We start from the raw sequence: 16,165 nt of genomic DNA on the forward strand, positions 1-16,165 counted from the left end.
CTCACAGTGTAGCCCAGGTTGTCCTGGAACTCGTGATCCTCCTGCCTCTGTTTCCCAAGTGCAGGGATTACAGACAGACACCACCATACCTGGCTTCAAAAATGCAGATTTTCCAACTCAACCATCTACAAGTATTAGCTGGCATTAGTGAGTGGGGATTTTTTTTTCTTTTCAAAGGGACAGAGTGACAATCGTGAGCTCCTCCCCTGTTGGGCCTCCCAGTCTTGGTTTTCATACAGGCTTCCAGAACTATAAAATTGGGTAGGGCTGCTCTGTGCCCTTGGGCAATCCCATGATCCTCTTCTCTGGCATTTCCTTATCAGTCAATAGGAGGGAGGTGACTGGGCTCTGGACTCTGCAGGCTAGGCTGATCTGGCTCCACATTCTGCCCTTTCCAGGTGTTCAGGGGCAGGTACGCAGGTGATCCATGCCGGGCACACACAGGGTAGTAAACACAGCCTGGCAGAGGGCAAATGGCCCAGTCAAGGCTGCTGCAGGCTCAATGGGGGTGGCAGAGGCTAACAGAACAGGAAGGGAGAGACAATGGCTGAGCCTGGTGCTCTGGCCAGGGCAGGACTGGTGTTTGTTAGCTGGGTGGGGTCAGCCAAAAGCAGCCCAGCTGTAGGCCTAGAGCCTCTTCCATGGCCTGGATGCTCCCAAACTCCCCCTGGGGACTGCAAAGACCTTGTCATTCAATGAACCTGGAGTCACGGCCACTAACCAGAGGCCTCCAAGAACTACAATTCCCAGAAAACACAAGGAGAGCCTGGTCCAATCCCAGGCTTTGGACTTGAAGGAGAAAACTCTCCCCTGTCCTGGAAAGAGCCATCTAACCTGCTCTAGGGGCGTTGGTGTCTTTCTTTCTTGGACCTGAGGCCACCTGAGGGCTCTCTACCTGGTGCATCCATTCACACGGGGTTTACTGGGGCCAGCCTGGGGGAAGGGGTCAGTAGTCGACAAGGGACATTCTGCCCTGAGTGAACTCACAGCTAGATGGATACGTACCATGAATGGTCAACTTCCTGCGGGTAGACCATCTGTGATCTGGCACACAGTAGGTGCTCAACTAACCAAAAACCTTTTCCTACAATCCTAACCCATCCTACAGAGTGTGTCCCCTTCTGTCTGGCCACCACACCTTTGCACACACCCCCAAACTGTCCCTCCACCAGGAGACATTCAACTTATTCTTTGATGTGTCTGTAGAGGTAGGACACAGCCTGGCACCGAGCAGGGGACACGTTCAATATTTGATGACTGAATGAACGACTGACTGAATGAATACCTTTGTGCATTGTGCACCCCAAGAAACAGAGACATTCGGGACCCTCCCTATTCATCTCGGTCCCCCGCTCGCCCGCCCGCCCGCTTGGGATGAATGCATCTTTTTATTCCCTCGGAGAATGGCCGGGCTGGGGCACAGGAACTGGGTTTGGGATTGCCCTCTCCTCCATCCCAGATCTCCCAGAAAATCTGCTTTTGGGTGAGGAGTGGGAATTCGCATCCTCTCCCCAAAACTCAGCCTTGGTCACCTGACTCCCACTGCGGGTCCTCCGCCCCTTAACAACCAGGGCACCCCTAGACTGACAGTCAGCCAACAGCACGTGGTCCAAGGGTCCTAGCTTCCCATTGGCTGCTCCTCTCCTTCCTCCCCTCGCAATTGGCCCAGGCCCAGCCGAAGCTGCCCCCTCTGCAGCCCTGCAGTGGTACAGCCCGCCGCGACTCAGGCGGGACGGAATAGTCCATTGCGCAGCAGTGCAGGGGGGATCGACAAGAGGCTGGGAAGGCGGAGGGATCCCTCTGGAATGTATCCTTAGGGTCCACCCAAAGCTGGGAGTCGCTGATTGGTCAGGAGCGCCGGGCGGCCTCCGCTGATTGGCCCACTCCGGACGCCGGCCCCGCCCACTCCCTGGCCGCGGCTGCTGGAGAGGCCCTGGCCGGAGTTTGCGGAGGGCCGAGCCGGGCACGCGCAGGGCGGCGGCGGTGGCGGCGCAGGTGAGTGTCCCCCACCCGCGAGGTGCGGTCCCGAGGGGGACCCCAGCGCGGACCTGGGGGGTCGCAGATCCACGAGGATCCAGCCGATCACACGGGGCGGGGCCGGCTGCGTGGACGCAACTGGAGGTCTAGACTGGGAGCCGGGATGCCCCAGACCCCGTCCCAGGGGGACAGCTCCCTGCCCGCTGGTGACGAGCGGCAAACGCTTCCCGCCGCTGGGCAGAGGGCTCCGGCCATGCCCTGCCCCCTCTCCTCCTGTGGACACTCCCGATCCTGCGGAGTGCTGTGACCACTTCCTTGACACCCTTTTGCCATGCGATCATTGAATCAAAACATTTCATGGGAGGGACTGTTAACTTCTTTTAGAGGTGAGGCGCAGAGCGGGGGAGTCACACAGAAGACCTGGGATTCGAACCTGGGTCCCCACACCGTCTAGAACTGGAGGCTCCTCCATTAACGCAGATGCGCAGGGTGCCAGGGCTCAGGTGTCCCTGACCAGCTTCTGGGTGCATCGCCCCTCCCACTCTCAACCCTCCCTCCCCATTCCCATCTGAGCTGCACCTGCTGGTGTTTGCTTCCCTCCTCCACCCACAGGTCACCAGGACCCAGCCACTCACAAAGGAAGCTGTCCCTTGTCCCTTCTCCCCACCACCTCCCCAAGCTGGGAGGCAAGGCTGAAATACCTTGGTCCTCCGGCCACCTCCACTCTCTGTCCAGCCTTTCCCATGCAGACAGTGGCATCCCGAAGGGAAATGGAAGGAAGCCAGGATGCTGGAGTCCTGGGTCCCCTGGGTCCCCCCAGGGCAGGCCAGGCCAAGATGGGGCAGTGGGCGTTCTCCCCGGAAACACTCCAAGCCGGTTTTTCAAGAGTGAATCAGCCGCCTCCCGCCCTCCCTCTCTCCAAAACAGTGCCCTGCTGGAAGGGGGAGCTGGGGTGTGGCACCTCCTCCCGCTTATGTGAGCTCCCAGGACCCCACTTCCTGCTCCCCCCACTTCACTGCTGTGTGGCTGTGGGTTGCTGAGTTTCAGGTTTTTCCAGGGATAAGAGTGGGGTTGCTGGGAATTCCACCGACCCAGGGCCCATGCCCGGGCAAAGCTCCCCTCCATCCCTGGATTCGGGGGAAAGTGTGGATGAGGGGTGCAGGCGGCAGCAGACGCCCAGCGGGCACGTTGGGGTGCTCTTCTGAGGACAGGGGGCTCAGAATAATTAGATGAGGTTATAAATACATTCATTCATTTATAATTTTGGGATGTGCTCAGGATGGAACTCAAGGCCTCAGGCATGCTAGGCAAGCACTGTATCACTGAGCTGCACCCCCAGGCCCTACCAATATTTATTGAGCGCCTACTGTGTGCCAGCACTGTATGTAGCACCAGGGATAGAAGAGCAAGCGAGACAAAAAACCTTGCTTTGCGGGGAACTGGCATTCTAGTTGGGGGAGAAGCAGGTAACAAAACAAGAAGAATGGAAGGGGAGCCAGCCATCCGTGGCTCCCACCTGCAATCCCAGCTACTCAGGAGGCAGAGATAGAAGGATCACTGTCTGAGGCTAGCCAGAACAAAAGCACAACACCCTACCTGAAAAATAAACCAAAGTAAAAAGCACTGGAAGTGTGGCTCAAGTGGTAGAGTGCCTGCCTAGCAAGCGTGAGGCCCTGAGTTCAAACCCCAGTACTGCATAAAAGGAAAAAAAAAAAAGTTGAAGTGTGAGGAACCAATAGGAGCCAATACTGCAAAGATCAGACACAGAACTCAGCCACCATTCTGCGGGGGTCAATAGCTCACAGTAAGGCCAGCACTCTTTTTTGAAGTTGTTCCCCTATAGGGTGGAATCCTGTTGTGGGATCTGAAGCAGAGGGGTGAAACCATGTGGTTTACATTTTAAAATAGAGACACAAAGTTAAATGCCAGCCTGGAGGCTAGAAGACAAGAGATCTGTCAGGGCAGGGTGTAATTAAGTTCCTGGGCTTGAGTCTTCTAGATCATAGAGGCCATTCTAAAAGGTGGGGGCACGCCAGGAAGGCTGCCTGGAGGCGGTGGCCTGGAGTAAGCCTTGGCAGGCAGGCGGGCAGGCAGGAGGAGGATGCTCTTGGGCAGGAGAGAGAAGAAGGTAACAGTAATAATGACAGTAGTCGGCTGAGAGTGTGGCTCAGTGGCAGAGCCCTTGCCTAGCATAGGCAAGGCCCTGTGTCCCATCCCCAGCACCACAAATAACGACAAGGAGTATAATGACAGAGCCCTTAAAGTGGTAGCCAGGTCACGTGCAGGCATGGCGTCTGGGTTCCCGTAAGCGTTCTGAGAGACAGGACTTCTGCCCATTTTTCAGATGAGGAAGCTGAGGTCCCATGCAGTGAGGTGACTTGGCCACGGCCACACAGCTGGTAAGTGGCAGGGGTGGGGATTTGAATTCAGTGACTCTTAGGGCTTGGAAGACACATCCAGTAGTCACTCACTTTCCTCCCTGCTGTTCTGCCCTCCTCATTGCAGAGGGCACGGAAGCCAGTTCAAACCCACGCCGAGGGTGTGGGCAGGGAGTGGCACTCAGGACGTGGGGTCCTAGCCAGGCACTGATGGCTCACACCTGTAATCCCAGCCACTTGGGAGGCTGACATCGAGAGGATCACAGTTCAAGGCCAGTCTAGGCAAATCATTCCTGAGACCTCATCTCCAAAATAACCAGAGCAAAATGGACTGGAGGTGTAGCTCAAGCAGTAGAGCGCCTGCTTTGCCATCATGAAGCCCTGAGTTCAAATCCCAGTGCCACCAAATTAAAAAAAAAAACGTGGGGGTGCCGGCAATTGGGAACTTGGTGACTGAAAGAGCGGATGGAAGTTGTAGTAATAGTTATCTACATTTTTATAGTCCCCTCTTTTTTTTCTTTTGAGACAGGGTCTCGCTATGTAACCTCGAACTTGTGATCCTCCTGCCTCGGACTCCAGAAAGCCAGAATCCCAGCTGTCTGTATATAGATCCTTTGTTGCCAGGGACTGTTCCAGGCCCATGAGTGACTCCCTTGAAGCTCAGAGAGGTTGAGATACTTGTCCAAAGTCCCACAGCTAGTAGGACGTGAGGCCACATTCCAGACACATGTTCTTAGCATCCCAGTTGACAGAGCCAGAGGCAGTGCTGATAAGGAGTGGTGACCGCTGGTTCCCTCTTTCTCCTGCTCCTCCTTCTCGTTTCTCTTTAAAAACAGACAGACTGGCTGGGCACACTGATGCATGCCTGTAATCCTAGCATTCAGGAGGCTGAGGGAGGAGGCTCACAAGTTTGAGGCCAGCCTGGATTGCACAGCAGACCCTCACTGCAAAACAAACAAACACTACAGACCATTTTGGGTTTTTTAGAAAAGAGGCAGACTAGCGGAGTAGCTCAAATGGTAGAGCCCTGCCTAGCAAGTGTAAAGCCCTGAGTTCAAACCCCAGTACCACAAAAATAAATATACCTTCTGGTGCTCACACCTATAATCCTAGCTACTCAAGAGGCAGAGATTAGGAGGATCTCAGTTCGAAGCCAACCCCAGCCAAATAGTTTGTGAAACCCTATCTTGAAAAAATCCTTCACAAAAAAGGACTAGTGGAGTGGCTCCAGGCGAAGGCCCTGGGTTCAAACTCCAGTACTGCCAAAAAAAAAAAAAGTGGGGGGCAAACACTAAAAGGGCAATTCACATACACAAAAATCCAATCTATTTTGGGAAACAGGACGGGGAGGGAGGGGGACGACCCCAAGGTGGGACTTGGGCTTTTGCTGGGGAGACAAGACCCTCTTAAGAGCAGGCACCACAGCCTGTGGCCTTCGTCTGCCAGAGCCAGGCCAAAGGACTGGTGAGCTAGTGAGTTTGGCATCATTCAATCAACAAATATTCATTGAGCGCCTGCACTAAGTATATAGAGATAAATAATTCAGACAAAACTCCCTGCCCACTCAGAAAACAGTCGAGATGAAAGATGTGAGGGAGGGAGACAAGGACATCAGGGGGAACAGCCGAGCAGAGGCCCTGTGGCTGGTCTGAGTCTACTCAGTTGGAGCAAGAGTGTGGCTTGAGGAAGTAGTGAGGGGTGAAGAGGTGAGGACGGGAGATGAGGACAGACAGGGCTCTGTGGGCCACATTGCATTGAGGATGGTGGCTTTGATTCTGAGTGAAATAGGAGCAGAACAAAGGAGTGACAGGACATATGTCTTGCAGGGTCATTCTGGCTGCTGTTGTGACAAGAAACCGTGGGGGGCGAGGGCAGAGCCGAGACCCAGAGCAAGCCACTGCATAGTGTGGGTGAGTGGTGACGGGCGGGGCCTTGTGACAGTAGAGGACAAATGAATGAATGAATGAACACGAGGGTGGACACAGCCAGCTGGGCTCCATTGAATCCAGGATGGCCCCACATAGAGACAGTCTGAAGGAAGGAAGCAGGAAGTCCCCTGTCTACAGGAAAATCTAGGTTGATACAGAAGCCGGGCATAGTGGTGCATGCCTGTAATCCCAGCTAATCGGGAGGCAGAGATAGGAGGATCACAATCTGAGGCAAAAGTGCAAGACCCTATCTGCAAAACAACCCAAAGGTAAAAGGGCTGGGGCTGTGGCTTAACTGCTAGAGCACTTGCCTAGCAAACGTGAGTGCCTGAGTTCAATCCCTGGCACGAGGGGTTGGGGAAGAGGGCCTGCCTTCGGGCCTTTGCACTAGCTGCTCTTTCTGTCGGGAACATTCCTGCCCCAGCATCTGGCCTGGAGGCCTCTTCCTGTCACTCAGGTTTCCCATTTCCCTTCCCTTGCTCGGAGAGGCCTCCTGACCTTCTGAGTAAAACTGCTCTTGCCTTATTAGCACTGTTAGAAACTACGTTAGAGCCAGGCACCAGATCACACCTGTAATCCCAGCTACTCAGGAGGCAGAGATCAGAGAATCAAGGTTCAAAGCCAGCCCAGGCAGACAGTTTGTGAGACCCCCATCTCAAAAAAACCCTTCACATGAAAGGGCTGGTGGAGTGGCTCAGAGTTCAAACCCCAGTACCACAAAAACAAACAAACAACAAAAAACAAAGAAAGAAAAATGAATCGTAGAAAACAACGCTTTCTTCCAGTAAACATCACCACACCAGGGCAAGCACACAGCAGGCAGAGCACAGGCTAAAATCCAGGCCAGTCACCTCCTTGGCCTGTGGCGTTTGCACAGTGAGCAACCTGTGTAGCTACCACACATTTCCAACCATTTCTTAGTCAGAAATTTTGCTTGTCTTTATCATATTGGTGCATGAAGCCAGGTGTGGTGGTGCACGCCTGTAGTCCCAGCACAAGGGAGGCTGAGGCTGAAGGATTGGTTGAGCCCAGGAGTTCAAGACCAGCCTAGGCAACATAGACCCTAGACCCTGTCATTACAAAAAAGAAAAAAGTGCGTGGAACAGAGAAAGACAGAAAGGTCCAGTCACGTGCCTCTTTTTTGTTTTTTGGTGGGACTGGGGTTTGAACTCAGGGCTTTGCACTTGCAAAACAGGTGCTCTACGGCTTGAGCCATGCCTTCAGTCCATTTTGCTCTGGTTATTTTGGAGGTGGGGTCTCAGGAACTACTTCCCCGGGCTGGCCTTGAACCTTGATCCTCCCAAATCTCAGTCTCCCAAATAGCTAGGATTACAGGCATGAGCCACCAGTGCCTGACTACTGTTTACTTTTTGAGATGAGGTCTCGTCAAGTTGCCCAGGCTGGCCTTGAACTCCTGGGTGCCAGCAATCCTCCCACCTCAGCCTCCCGAGTAGCTCAGTGTTTGCTTTTTGTTACTGCTGTACTCCATTGCAACTTGGCCAGAGGTGCCATTGATTGGTCACTCAGGGCCTGATAGTGTCACCAGCCACCCTCCCCCCATGAAATGGTCACCTTGCCCTAGATCAGCACAGCTCTAGTAATTACCTCACAGCCTCTGCCCCGAGGTGCCTGGGTCACACTCCTTACAATCACTGGCCACAGCTGCTCAAATTCCTGTCCCGTTCCAAGGGGTCGGTAAGTGCCATCCTCGGTGTGCTTGGAAAGGGGGAGATACTCGGTTTTTCCACACAACATTAAAGACCTCAACTGATGTCTTTCAATGAAAGGAAGCCAGGTGTGGTGGTGCGCTGCAATCCCAGCTAGTAGGGAAGCCAGCGATGAGAAGGATTGGGCCAACTCAGGCAAAAAGAAAAAATTCACAAGACCCCATCTTAATCAGTAAGCTGGGTGTGGTGGTGCACAGCTGTCATCCCAGCTATGCTATTTGAAAAATAACTGAAGTAAAAAAAGTCTGGCATGAGGCCCTGAGTTCAAACCCTAGTAGCGCCACAAGAAAATACTGCTGTGGAACGTTTAATTTACCTCACCTAGTATGTGCAGAGGCCCTGGGCTCCATCCTCAACACTGTACAAATAAAAGTAAATGTAAACACATTAATAAAAATAAAAGAAAGTAAGGCTGGGCACTGGTAGCTCGTGCCTGTAATCCCAGCTACTCAGGAGGCAGAGATCAGGAGGACCCAGGCAAACAGGTGTAAAGACCCTATCTCAAAAAAAAAGAAAATTCACCACAAGAAAGGGCTGGTGGAGTGACTCAAGGCGTGGGCCTTGAGTTCAAACCCCAGTACAGCAAAAATAAAAAGAAAGAAAAATACGGAGGACTTGCCTACATTCTGAGCAAATCGTATGCTTTTTTTTTTAGTGGTACTGGGGTTTGAACTCAGAGTCCCCTGCTTGCTAAGCAGGTGCTCTACCACTTCAGCCACTCCAGCAGCCCTGGATCCTTTTGTTTAGGCCACCTGTGTGGCTGGGATTATAGCCACGCGCTAGCACGCCCGGCCTAAGCCGTGTTACTACAAGGGACTTGCGCCTAGTGTTATCCTGGAACCACTCCTTCGCTGCTCCACCCTGGGCTTGTCTGATGTTGACCATGAGGGCGGGGTACCCGAAGCCACCGCCCAGACCCTGACCCAAGCCCCCCTCCCCATCTTTTCCCCTCTGCAGACCTCCTGGCCGCACCCCCCCATTTCTCCATGCCGCTGGGACTGGGGCGGCGAAAGAAGGCGCCGCCTCTGGTGGAAAATGAGGAGGCAGAGCCGGGCCGGGGCGGGCTGGGCGGGGCCGGGGCGGGGCCTCTGGGCGGGGGCGGGGCCGGGGGCCCGCAGGTGGGCTTGCCCCCGCCCCCCGCCGCCCTGCGCCCGCGCCTGGTCTTCCACACCCAGCTGGCCCACGGCAGCCCCACCGGCCGCATCGAGGGCTTCACCAACGTCAAGGAGCTGTACGGCAAGATCGCAGAGGCCTTCCGCCTGCCCGCGGCCGAGGTACACCCCCCAGGATGCACCCCAACTCTGGGGGGTGGGGAGGGATGGGGGGCTCAGGTCACAAGCAAGATGCACCTGGCGCCCAGAGCCGGTGGCTCACGCCTGTAATTCCAGCTGCTTGGGAGGCTGAGATTGGCAAGATAAAATTTGAGACCCCATATATAAAATAACCAGAGCAAAATGGACTGCAGGTAGGGTTCAAATGTTAGACTGCCTGCTTTGCAAGTGTGAAGCCCTGAGTTCAAATCCCTGTCCCACCAAAAAAAAAAAAATGGCTTACCTGTCCATGGTGTATTGGAGACCTGGCCCCAGGCCAGGCAGGGAAAAGGGGCAGCAGTGGGTCTCACAGAATCTCAGGGTTGGGTCGGATCTGAGCCCCTTCATTCATTCCACAAGCATTTATGGAGTGCTCACTGCATACAGCCTCCACTGCCCGGAAGCAGCAATCAAGTCTTGCCATGGCAGAAATCCTAGTCCCACACCAGTACAGAGAGAGAGAGAAAGAGAGAGACAGAGACAGAGACAGAGACAGAGACAGGGAAAGAGAGGATGGAGGGAGGCAACAGAGAAAGGAATCCTGTCCCAGCAGAGCTGAGATGCTGGTGGGGTCCCTGCCTGGGCTGGAGACCCCCAGGCCTTAGCCACGGGAGGGAGGCCAGGCACGAGCACCTCCCTCCCTCCTGCAGGTGATGTTCTGCACGCTGAACACCCACAAGGTGGACATGGACAAGCTGCTGGGGGGCCAGATCGGGCTGGAGGACTTCATCTTCGCCCATGTCAAGGGGCAGCGCAAGGAGGTGGAGGTGTTCAAGTCCGAGGATGCTCTGGGACTGACCATCACGGACAACGGGGCCGGATACGCCTTCATCAAGGTACCGGAGTGGAGGGGCACCCCACAGCCCGGGGGTCCCAGAGGGGGTTCCCCCTGAACTGATCGCCCCTCACCCGCCTGCCACGTCCCCTTCTCAGCGCATTAAGTTGGGCAGCGTGATCGACCACATCCAGGTCATCAGTGTGGGTGACATGATCGAGGCCATCAATGGGCAGAGCCTGCTGGGCTGCCGGCACTACGAGGTGGCCCGGCTGCTCAAGGAGCTTCCTCGAGGCCGCACCTTCACGCTGAAGCTCACGGAGCCCCGCAAGGCCTTTGGTGAGCGGGCCCCCCCACGACCAGGACCACTGCACCTGACACCCTGACCTCGGTGCGCCACCCAGGCTGCAGTTCCGGGATGCACCAGCAGGTGGCGGTCGAGCCTGGCCTGCAGAAGAAAGGGCGGGGGCGCTAGCACTCCGCCCAGCCTGCAGGAAGTTGACCCCACACCCAACTTCCATGAGTCCAGCCAAGTTCTCCCAACCCTTGGCCAGCCCGCCCCCTAGCCCCGAGAAGCCAGGCTTGGCCGCTCTTGTGCCAGCCCCCATTTTCCATCTGGCTTCACGAACTCCCAGGAATGGGCCCCGGGCCCCTGGGGTGGGGGTGGGGGCCTCTAAGCACTTTCCTGGACAGGTAAGGCTGGTCTGGGGCTCACCAACTCTATCCCCCCACTTACCCACCAGCTATGACCAGAGTGGCCAGAGACCCAAGTCCCACCCCCTTCTTGTCCCCTGTAGTCCCCTCTCTAGCTAAGCCCTACCTCCTGGGAATCAGGCACCCACCCTGAAAAAGCTGGGAGAAAATTGGGAGGGGTTGTCTGCCCCCACACCCCAAAATCCTCCTGTCTCCCACAGACATGATCAGTCAGCGTTCAGCGGGTGGCCGCCCTGGCTCCGGCCCACAACTGGGAACTGGCCGAGGGACCCTCCGGCTCCGATCTCGGGGTCCTGCCACAGTGGAGGATCTGGTGAGTGAGCCAGCCGTCCTGGCCTTCCTGCCCTGCCTGTCCATGGGGACAGCACTCCCTGGCAGCTGAGGGACTCTGGGCAGCTCTGCCTGGATCCAGACCCACCTCTGCCACCTCCCAGCTTGGGAAGCTTCTTTGGACAGCAGCTTCCCCACCTATGAAATAGGACACAAGACACTGAGTACTAATACCTTCCTCACACGGTGCTAGGGGATTAAATGTGAATAAGAGCCAGGAGTGGTAGTGCCTACCTATAATCCCAGCCCTCAGGAGGCTGAGGCAGGAGGACTGTGAGTTTCAGGCCAGGCTGGACTACATAGCAAGGCACTGTCTCAAAAAAAAAAAAAAAAAAGAGAGAGAGAAAGGGAGAGGGGAGGCAAGAAGAAAGGAAGGTGGATGGGGTGGTAAAATGAAAAGAGCATAAGAGCTTTATTTTATTTATAATGTTTTTTGGTGGCACTGGGCTTTGAACTCACACTTCCTAGGCAGGCACTGTCACCGCTTGAGCCACTATGTCAGCCCTTTTTTGTGAAGGGTTATTTGAGATGGGGTCTCATGAACTCTTTTCCCAGACTGGCTTCAAACCTCCATCCTCCTGATCTCTGCCTCCCGAGTAGCTAGGATTACAGGCGTGAGCCACCGGCATCTGACTTTTAATTTTTTTGAGACAAGGCCTGGAACTCAATACGTAGCCCACATTGAACTTGAATTTGTACTCCTCCTGGTCAGCCTTCCAGGTGCTGGGATTATAGGTGTGCACTGCCATGCCCAGATAATAAGGGCATTTAATAAGTACAGTGGTAGCTATATTCTTATTATTGTGGTGTCCCTGTCCTCCCCCGACCCCAGCCGTCCGCCTTTGAGGAAAAGGCGATTGAGAAGGTGGACGATTTGCTGGAGAGCTACATGGGAATCAGAGACACAGAGCTGGGTACGTGCTTGAGGGCCTCCCAGCGTATGGGGGAGGGGGCTTCCAGGTCCAGCTCGGGCTGAGTCTCCCCTGCTCCCTTCGGCCCCCTGCGCCATCTGTGCCTCCTTTCTGTGCCTGTCCCACACAGCGGCCACTATGGTGGAGCTAGGGAAAGACAAAAGGAACCCAGACGAGCTAGCCGAAGCCCTGGATGAACGGCTTGGTGACTTTGCCTTCCCGGACGAGTTCGTCTTTGACGTCTGGGGAGCCATTGGAGACGCTAAGGTCGGCCGCTACTAGGACTCCCACTGCACCTCATGGTGATCTCAGCTTGGCCTGGTGGGGCGTCCCTGTTGGGGACACCACGGCACGGCTAGGACCTGAGCATCCAGCTTGGGCCCATAGCTTAGCATCTGGAGGACAGTGCCCCACTCCAGTCGGTACCACCACCTTCCCCAGTTCCCAGGGGACCCCGGCAGTGCCCCCCCCTGCCCGGTTCCCCACTACCTCAGCAGGGTCAGGCATGGGGGAGGGGACAGGCCAAATTGGACGGCTGCCCCCGCCCCCAACACTTTCCACGATCAGCTGCCAAAACTGGTCCCTTCTGTCCCCCTGGGACCTCGGGTTCCGTTTAGGGGCCATGACCTCTCTAGCTTCCTGATGCAGGGAATGCAAAAAGGGGGTGTCTCCCCTGAGCACAGGCAATAATACCTTCCTCCCCGCTCCCAAGAGGAGCCTCCTCAACTTGGATTCTGTTACCTCTGCATTTGAAAGGAGCCTCTGCTGTGAACCCCCAAAACTTCCCCCACACCCCATCATCTATCTCTCTCTCATGGCCCCTGCCCCAAACTGGAGCGGGAGGGAGGGATGCAGGATGGCGGTGGGCTTTTGTATCTGAATTTGCTGTCTCGGACATAAAGAATCTATCTGCTGTTGGACCTGTGTCACTTGCGGGGAGGGGGGGTGTGGGCTGGGAAAAAGGCAGCAGCTGAAATCTATCTTCCTCCCGCTCCAAATTGAATTAGGAGCTGGCCCCGGGCCGCTGCCCCCTCCCACTGTCCTCTTGACGCGGCTCCTGGCCGCAGGCCACCAGGCTTCCAGGCAACGCTGAAAATTCCTGGCTTAGGAAGGGTTCAAACCTGCCCCCGCTCCATCAAGGCCACCCCACTGCTCCCTGAGAATGACAAGGCTGTCGTCACTCCAGGGACATGGGGGGCACTGGGAGGTCCCCCACCCACCACACCGCACCCCACCAAAGCTGATGCTGGCTGTGCACGGCCCCCATGTGAGGTCCGTGGACATAAACCCGAGCAAGTTGTTTTGACAATGAACTCCATCCTGGAGGATTGAGATCAAGGAGAGGGAGGGCGGGACCCTGGCCAGACCTGGAGGGAAGGGAGAGGATGGAAGTGTGGGAGCCAGGCCAGAGGTCCCGGCAGGAATGTTTGGGGTCCAGCCGAGATGCCGCGGGGAAGCCTGGACCCTGCTGGCTCCCCGTTCCCAGCAGGGGGGCACTGAGAAGGGGGAGGGAAGGCCCATGGCGCCTGCACAGCAGTCTGGGTGGCTTGGTCCCCCTTGGCACCTTTAGGTGTTTTCTTTGTGTATCTGTGATAGGGGACAGTTCCGGGGTGAGGGACTGGGACAATGTGCCTATCAGCGTTGACGCCGGTGATCCGGTGACTTGTGTCTGTGTTGCGGGTAAGCCTGTGTTCCAGACTCTATTTGGGTAGGGTTTATGGGCTGTAACTATGGGGCTGTGTCGGATCGGGGTGTGGCATTTGTCTCTGTGTTGCTGTTTTAGGGGTGAGGTGTGACCAGTTAGGTCTCAGGTGTCCAGGCAGGGGTATGAATCTGTGTCTCTAGGTGTTAGTTTCTGGGATGGAGGTGACCGGCTGTGTTTGGGTGTCTAGGAGTGTGAGACTGAGCCTATGTCTCACAGGGTATTACTGTTAGGGGTTCGGGGGTGACCGTCTGTCTCAGGGTGTCCGGAAGTGTGGGCCTGTCTCAGGGTATTGCTATTAGGAGATTGGGGTGACTGACTAGGTCTCAAGGGGGTGTCCAAAGCTGCATGGGGGACTACATTCGGGTGTTCCAAGGGTGTCACTGGAGTCCTGGGTGTACTGAGTGTGACTTGGTCTGTGAGGGGGCATCTCCAGGTGACATGGAATGACTTGACACTCTGACAGCAGTCCCAGGGTGCCAGGTAAGACTGTCTCCCAGTGCTAAGGGGCACCATGGAGTTCCTTTGTTTCTTTGGGGTGTCAAGGGAAGAGGCTTGTTTGACAGTAACCATGTGTGGTCTGCAAAGCTAGGTGTTGGGACAACTCAGTATCAGGGAGGGGACAGTGGCAACCTGGTTGCCACTGAGATGGGAACAGGAGTCTCCAGGTATGAGATTGTGTGTCCCCAGGTCGTGACCCTGCTTCTCAGGGCATGCAGTGAGGCTGTGGCTATGTGTCTGCCTTTGCGGCTTGGGTGTTCCATGTGTGGTTCAAAAGCAGGATGCAGACGCTGGCCTGGCTCCCCAGGGCCCTCGAGCCTCCCCCTCTTCTTGGGGTGTGGCGCCTGCTGCCCTGGCTGGGCTTAAGCCCCTGTGTAAATAGTGGGAGGCTCTCCCGACCACACTGGACATCACCCAAGCCAGTCTGCCACCGTGCTGCCCACTGCCACCCCATCTGGACACCCACAAAGGCTCTGGGAACACAGAGGGACATTGTTGCCCCCCCCCCGCCCCATGCAGACCAGTCCCCCCAACTCCAAAGCCCCAGTCTGGACAGCGCTACCCCCTGCAGTCTGCCTCAGCTACCCCTGGTGACACTCACATTTTCCAGTGTTTAGATTTTATCCACTATATTAATGAGGCAGGGAAGAGGCCGCGCCTGAGGGGAGAGGGGCTGCTCCCGCCCCGCAGGGAGGAGGGGTCGCAAGGGACCAGGCCAAGTCCCAGAGAGCTTGTGTCCTTGCAGAAGGGGGAGGCTCAAATGGCCACTGCCCATCACCAGGAGTACAGGGGGGTCCCTGCCACTCCAGGCCCCCCGCGGGCAGGCTGGCAGGGTGGAGCGGCCCCTGGAGGCCATGGGTGGAGGGAGGCAGGGAGCCCAGGCGCCGCCCCAGGAAGAGGGAGGGAGCGGCCTGTAGAGCCAGGGCGCAGCGGGCGCGGGCGGCAGGGGCCCAGCAGTGGGCCATGGGGACCTGGCCTCCCAAGCAGCACCAGGTAAGAACGCTGGGTCCAGAGAGCAGGGGTGGGGGGTAAGGGGGGAGAGAGAAGGGTATGGAAGGAGGGGGCTGTGACTACCTTGGTCTATTTCTACCTCCTCCATTTGTCTGTCTGTCCCTGTGGGTCTTAGTGTCTGTCCATCCTCCCTTCCATAGAGCTGGGGGTGGGGACAGTTCTGTACTTTCAGCCCTCACCACCAGGATATGGAGGAACTGTGTGTGTGTGTGTGTGTGTGTGTGTGTGTGTGTGTGTGCGCCTGCGCACTAGGGAGGGGGTTCCCCCTGGGTCCACCTGAGGCCTCTAAAGCAGGAGTGTGGGGCCGGAAGGGGTGGAACTGTGTGCGCATGTGTGTGTGTGTATCTGGGGTGCAGGTGGGGTGGCCAAGGGTAGGGCCAGCATAAGAGAGGAAGAGAGCACAGAAATGTGCCTGTGGGGTACAGAGATGGGGCTTTGGGGACACAGGTAGTCCCATAGGGACAGAGACAGTGAGTTGAGCCCATGAGGACAGAGGTGGGACAGTGGGGATAGAGATGTGGCCTTGGGACAGAGATGAGGCCTTGAAGGCATAAAGATGGAGCTGAGGGGGTGTGTGTGGAGATGAGGGTGTGGGTTCAGAGAGAGTCCTGGGGGTCAGAGATGGGTCCCTGGGGGACAGGGACATGGCCTTGGTAGTGGGGACATCGAGGATGGCACTACAGGTGACAGGGAGAAGGAAGAGACAGGGCAGCCCAGCACAGGTAGGGGCCCTGGGGTTGTAAATGGCCAGGGTCTATCTGATGGGGTTAGAGGGCCAGGAATTTGCTATGGTGTAAAAATAGGCGGTGGGGGCAGACGTGGCTCTGTGAGGCAGAGAGGTAGAGGCAGACACTTAAGGCTGGGGCTCTGGGAGTCTCCAGGTTTGGACAGAGAAGGGGCG

General features: G+C 56.3%; 1 protein-coding gene across 4 annotated transcripts; it reads left to right on the forward strand.

Annotated features, from left to right (window-relative positions):
* The first annotated feature begins 1,904 nt into the window (after nucleotides 1–1,904).
* Nucleotides 1,905–12,963, forward strand: Gipc1 (GIPC PDZ domain containing family member 1). 4 transcript variants are annotated; one of them, XM_074053943.1, is made up of 9 exons: nucleotides 1,908–1,995; nucleotides 4,322–4,376; nucleotides 6,182–6,265; nucleotides 8,968–9,284; nucleotides 9,971–10,156; nucleotides 10,254–10,434; nucleotides 11,010–11,122; nucleotides 11,972–12,053; nucleotides 12,181–12,963. In XM_074053943.1, the coding sequence occupies exons 4-9, from the start codon at nucleotides 8,997–8,999 to the stop codon at nucleotides 12,330–12,332; spliced, it is 1,002 nt and encodes a 333-aa protein (XP_073910044.1). In that variant the 5' UTR covers nucleotides 1,908–1,995; nucleotides 4,322–4,376; nucleotides 6,182–6,265; nucleotides 8,968–8,996; the 3' UTR covers nucleotides 12,333–12,963. The 4 variants fall into 4 exon arrangements, with proteins under 4 accessions (XP_073910045.1, XP_073910044.1, XP_073910046.1 ...); XM_074053944.1 differs by lacking the exon at nucleotides 4,322–4,376 and having other exon boundaries at nucleotides 1,905–1,995; XM_074053945.1 differs by lacking the exon at nucleotides 6,182–6,265 and having other exon boundaries at nucleotides 1,909–1,995.
* The last annotated feature ends 3,202 nt before the right edge of the window (nucleotides 12,964–16,165 follow it).

Source organism: Castor canadensis, chromosome 14, assembly GCF_047511655.1.
Source record: "Castor canadensis chromosome 14, mCasCan1.hap1v2, whole genome shotgun sequence".
NCBI classification, from domain to species: Eukaryota; Metazoa; Chordata; class Mammalia; order Rodentia; family Castoridae; genus Castor; species Castor canadensis.

Excerpts from the sequence above, each read along its gene's own strand:
- Gipc1 (XM_074053944.1), top strand. The coding sequence starts at position 8,997 with ATGCCGCTGGGACTGGGGCGGCGAAAGAAGGCGCCGCCTCTGGTGGAA. Across the intron at positions 10,157-10,253 it reads CCGGATACGCCTTCATCAAG|CGCATTAAGTTGGGCAGCGT; the intron begins GTACCGGAGTGG and ends TCCCCTTCTCAG. Across the intron at positions 10,435-11,009 it reads GGAGCCCCGCAAGGCCTTTG|ACATGATCAGTCAGCGTTCA; the intron begins GTGAGCGGGCCC and ends TGTCTCCCACAG.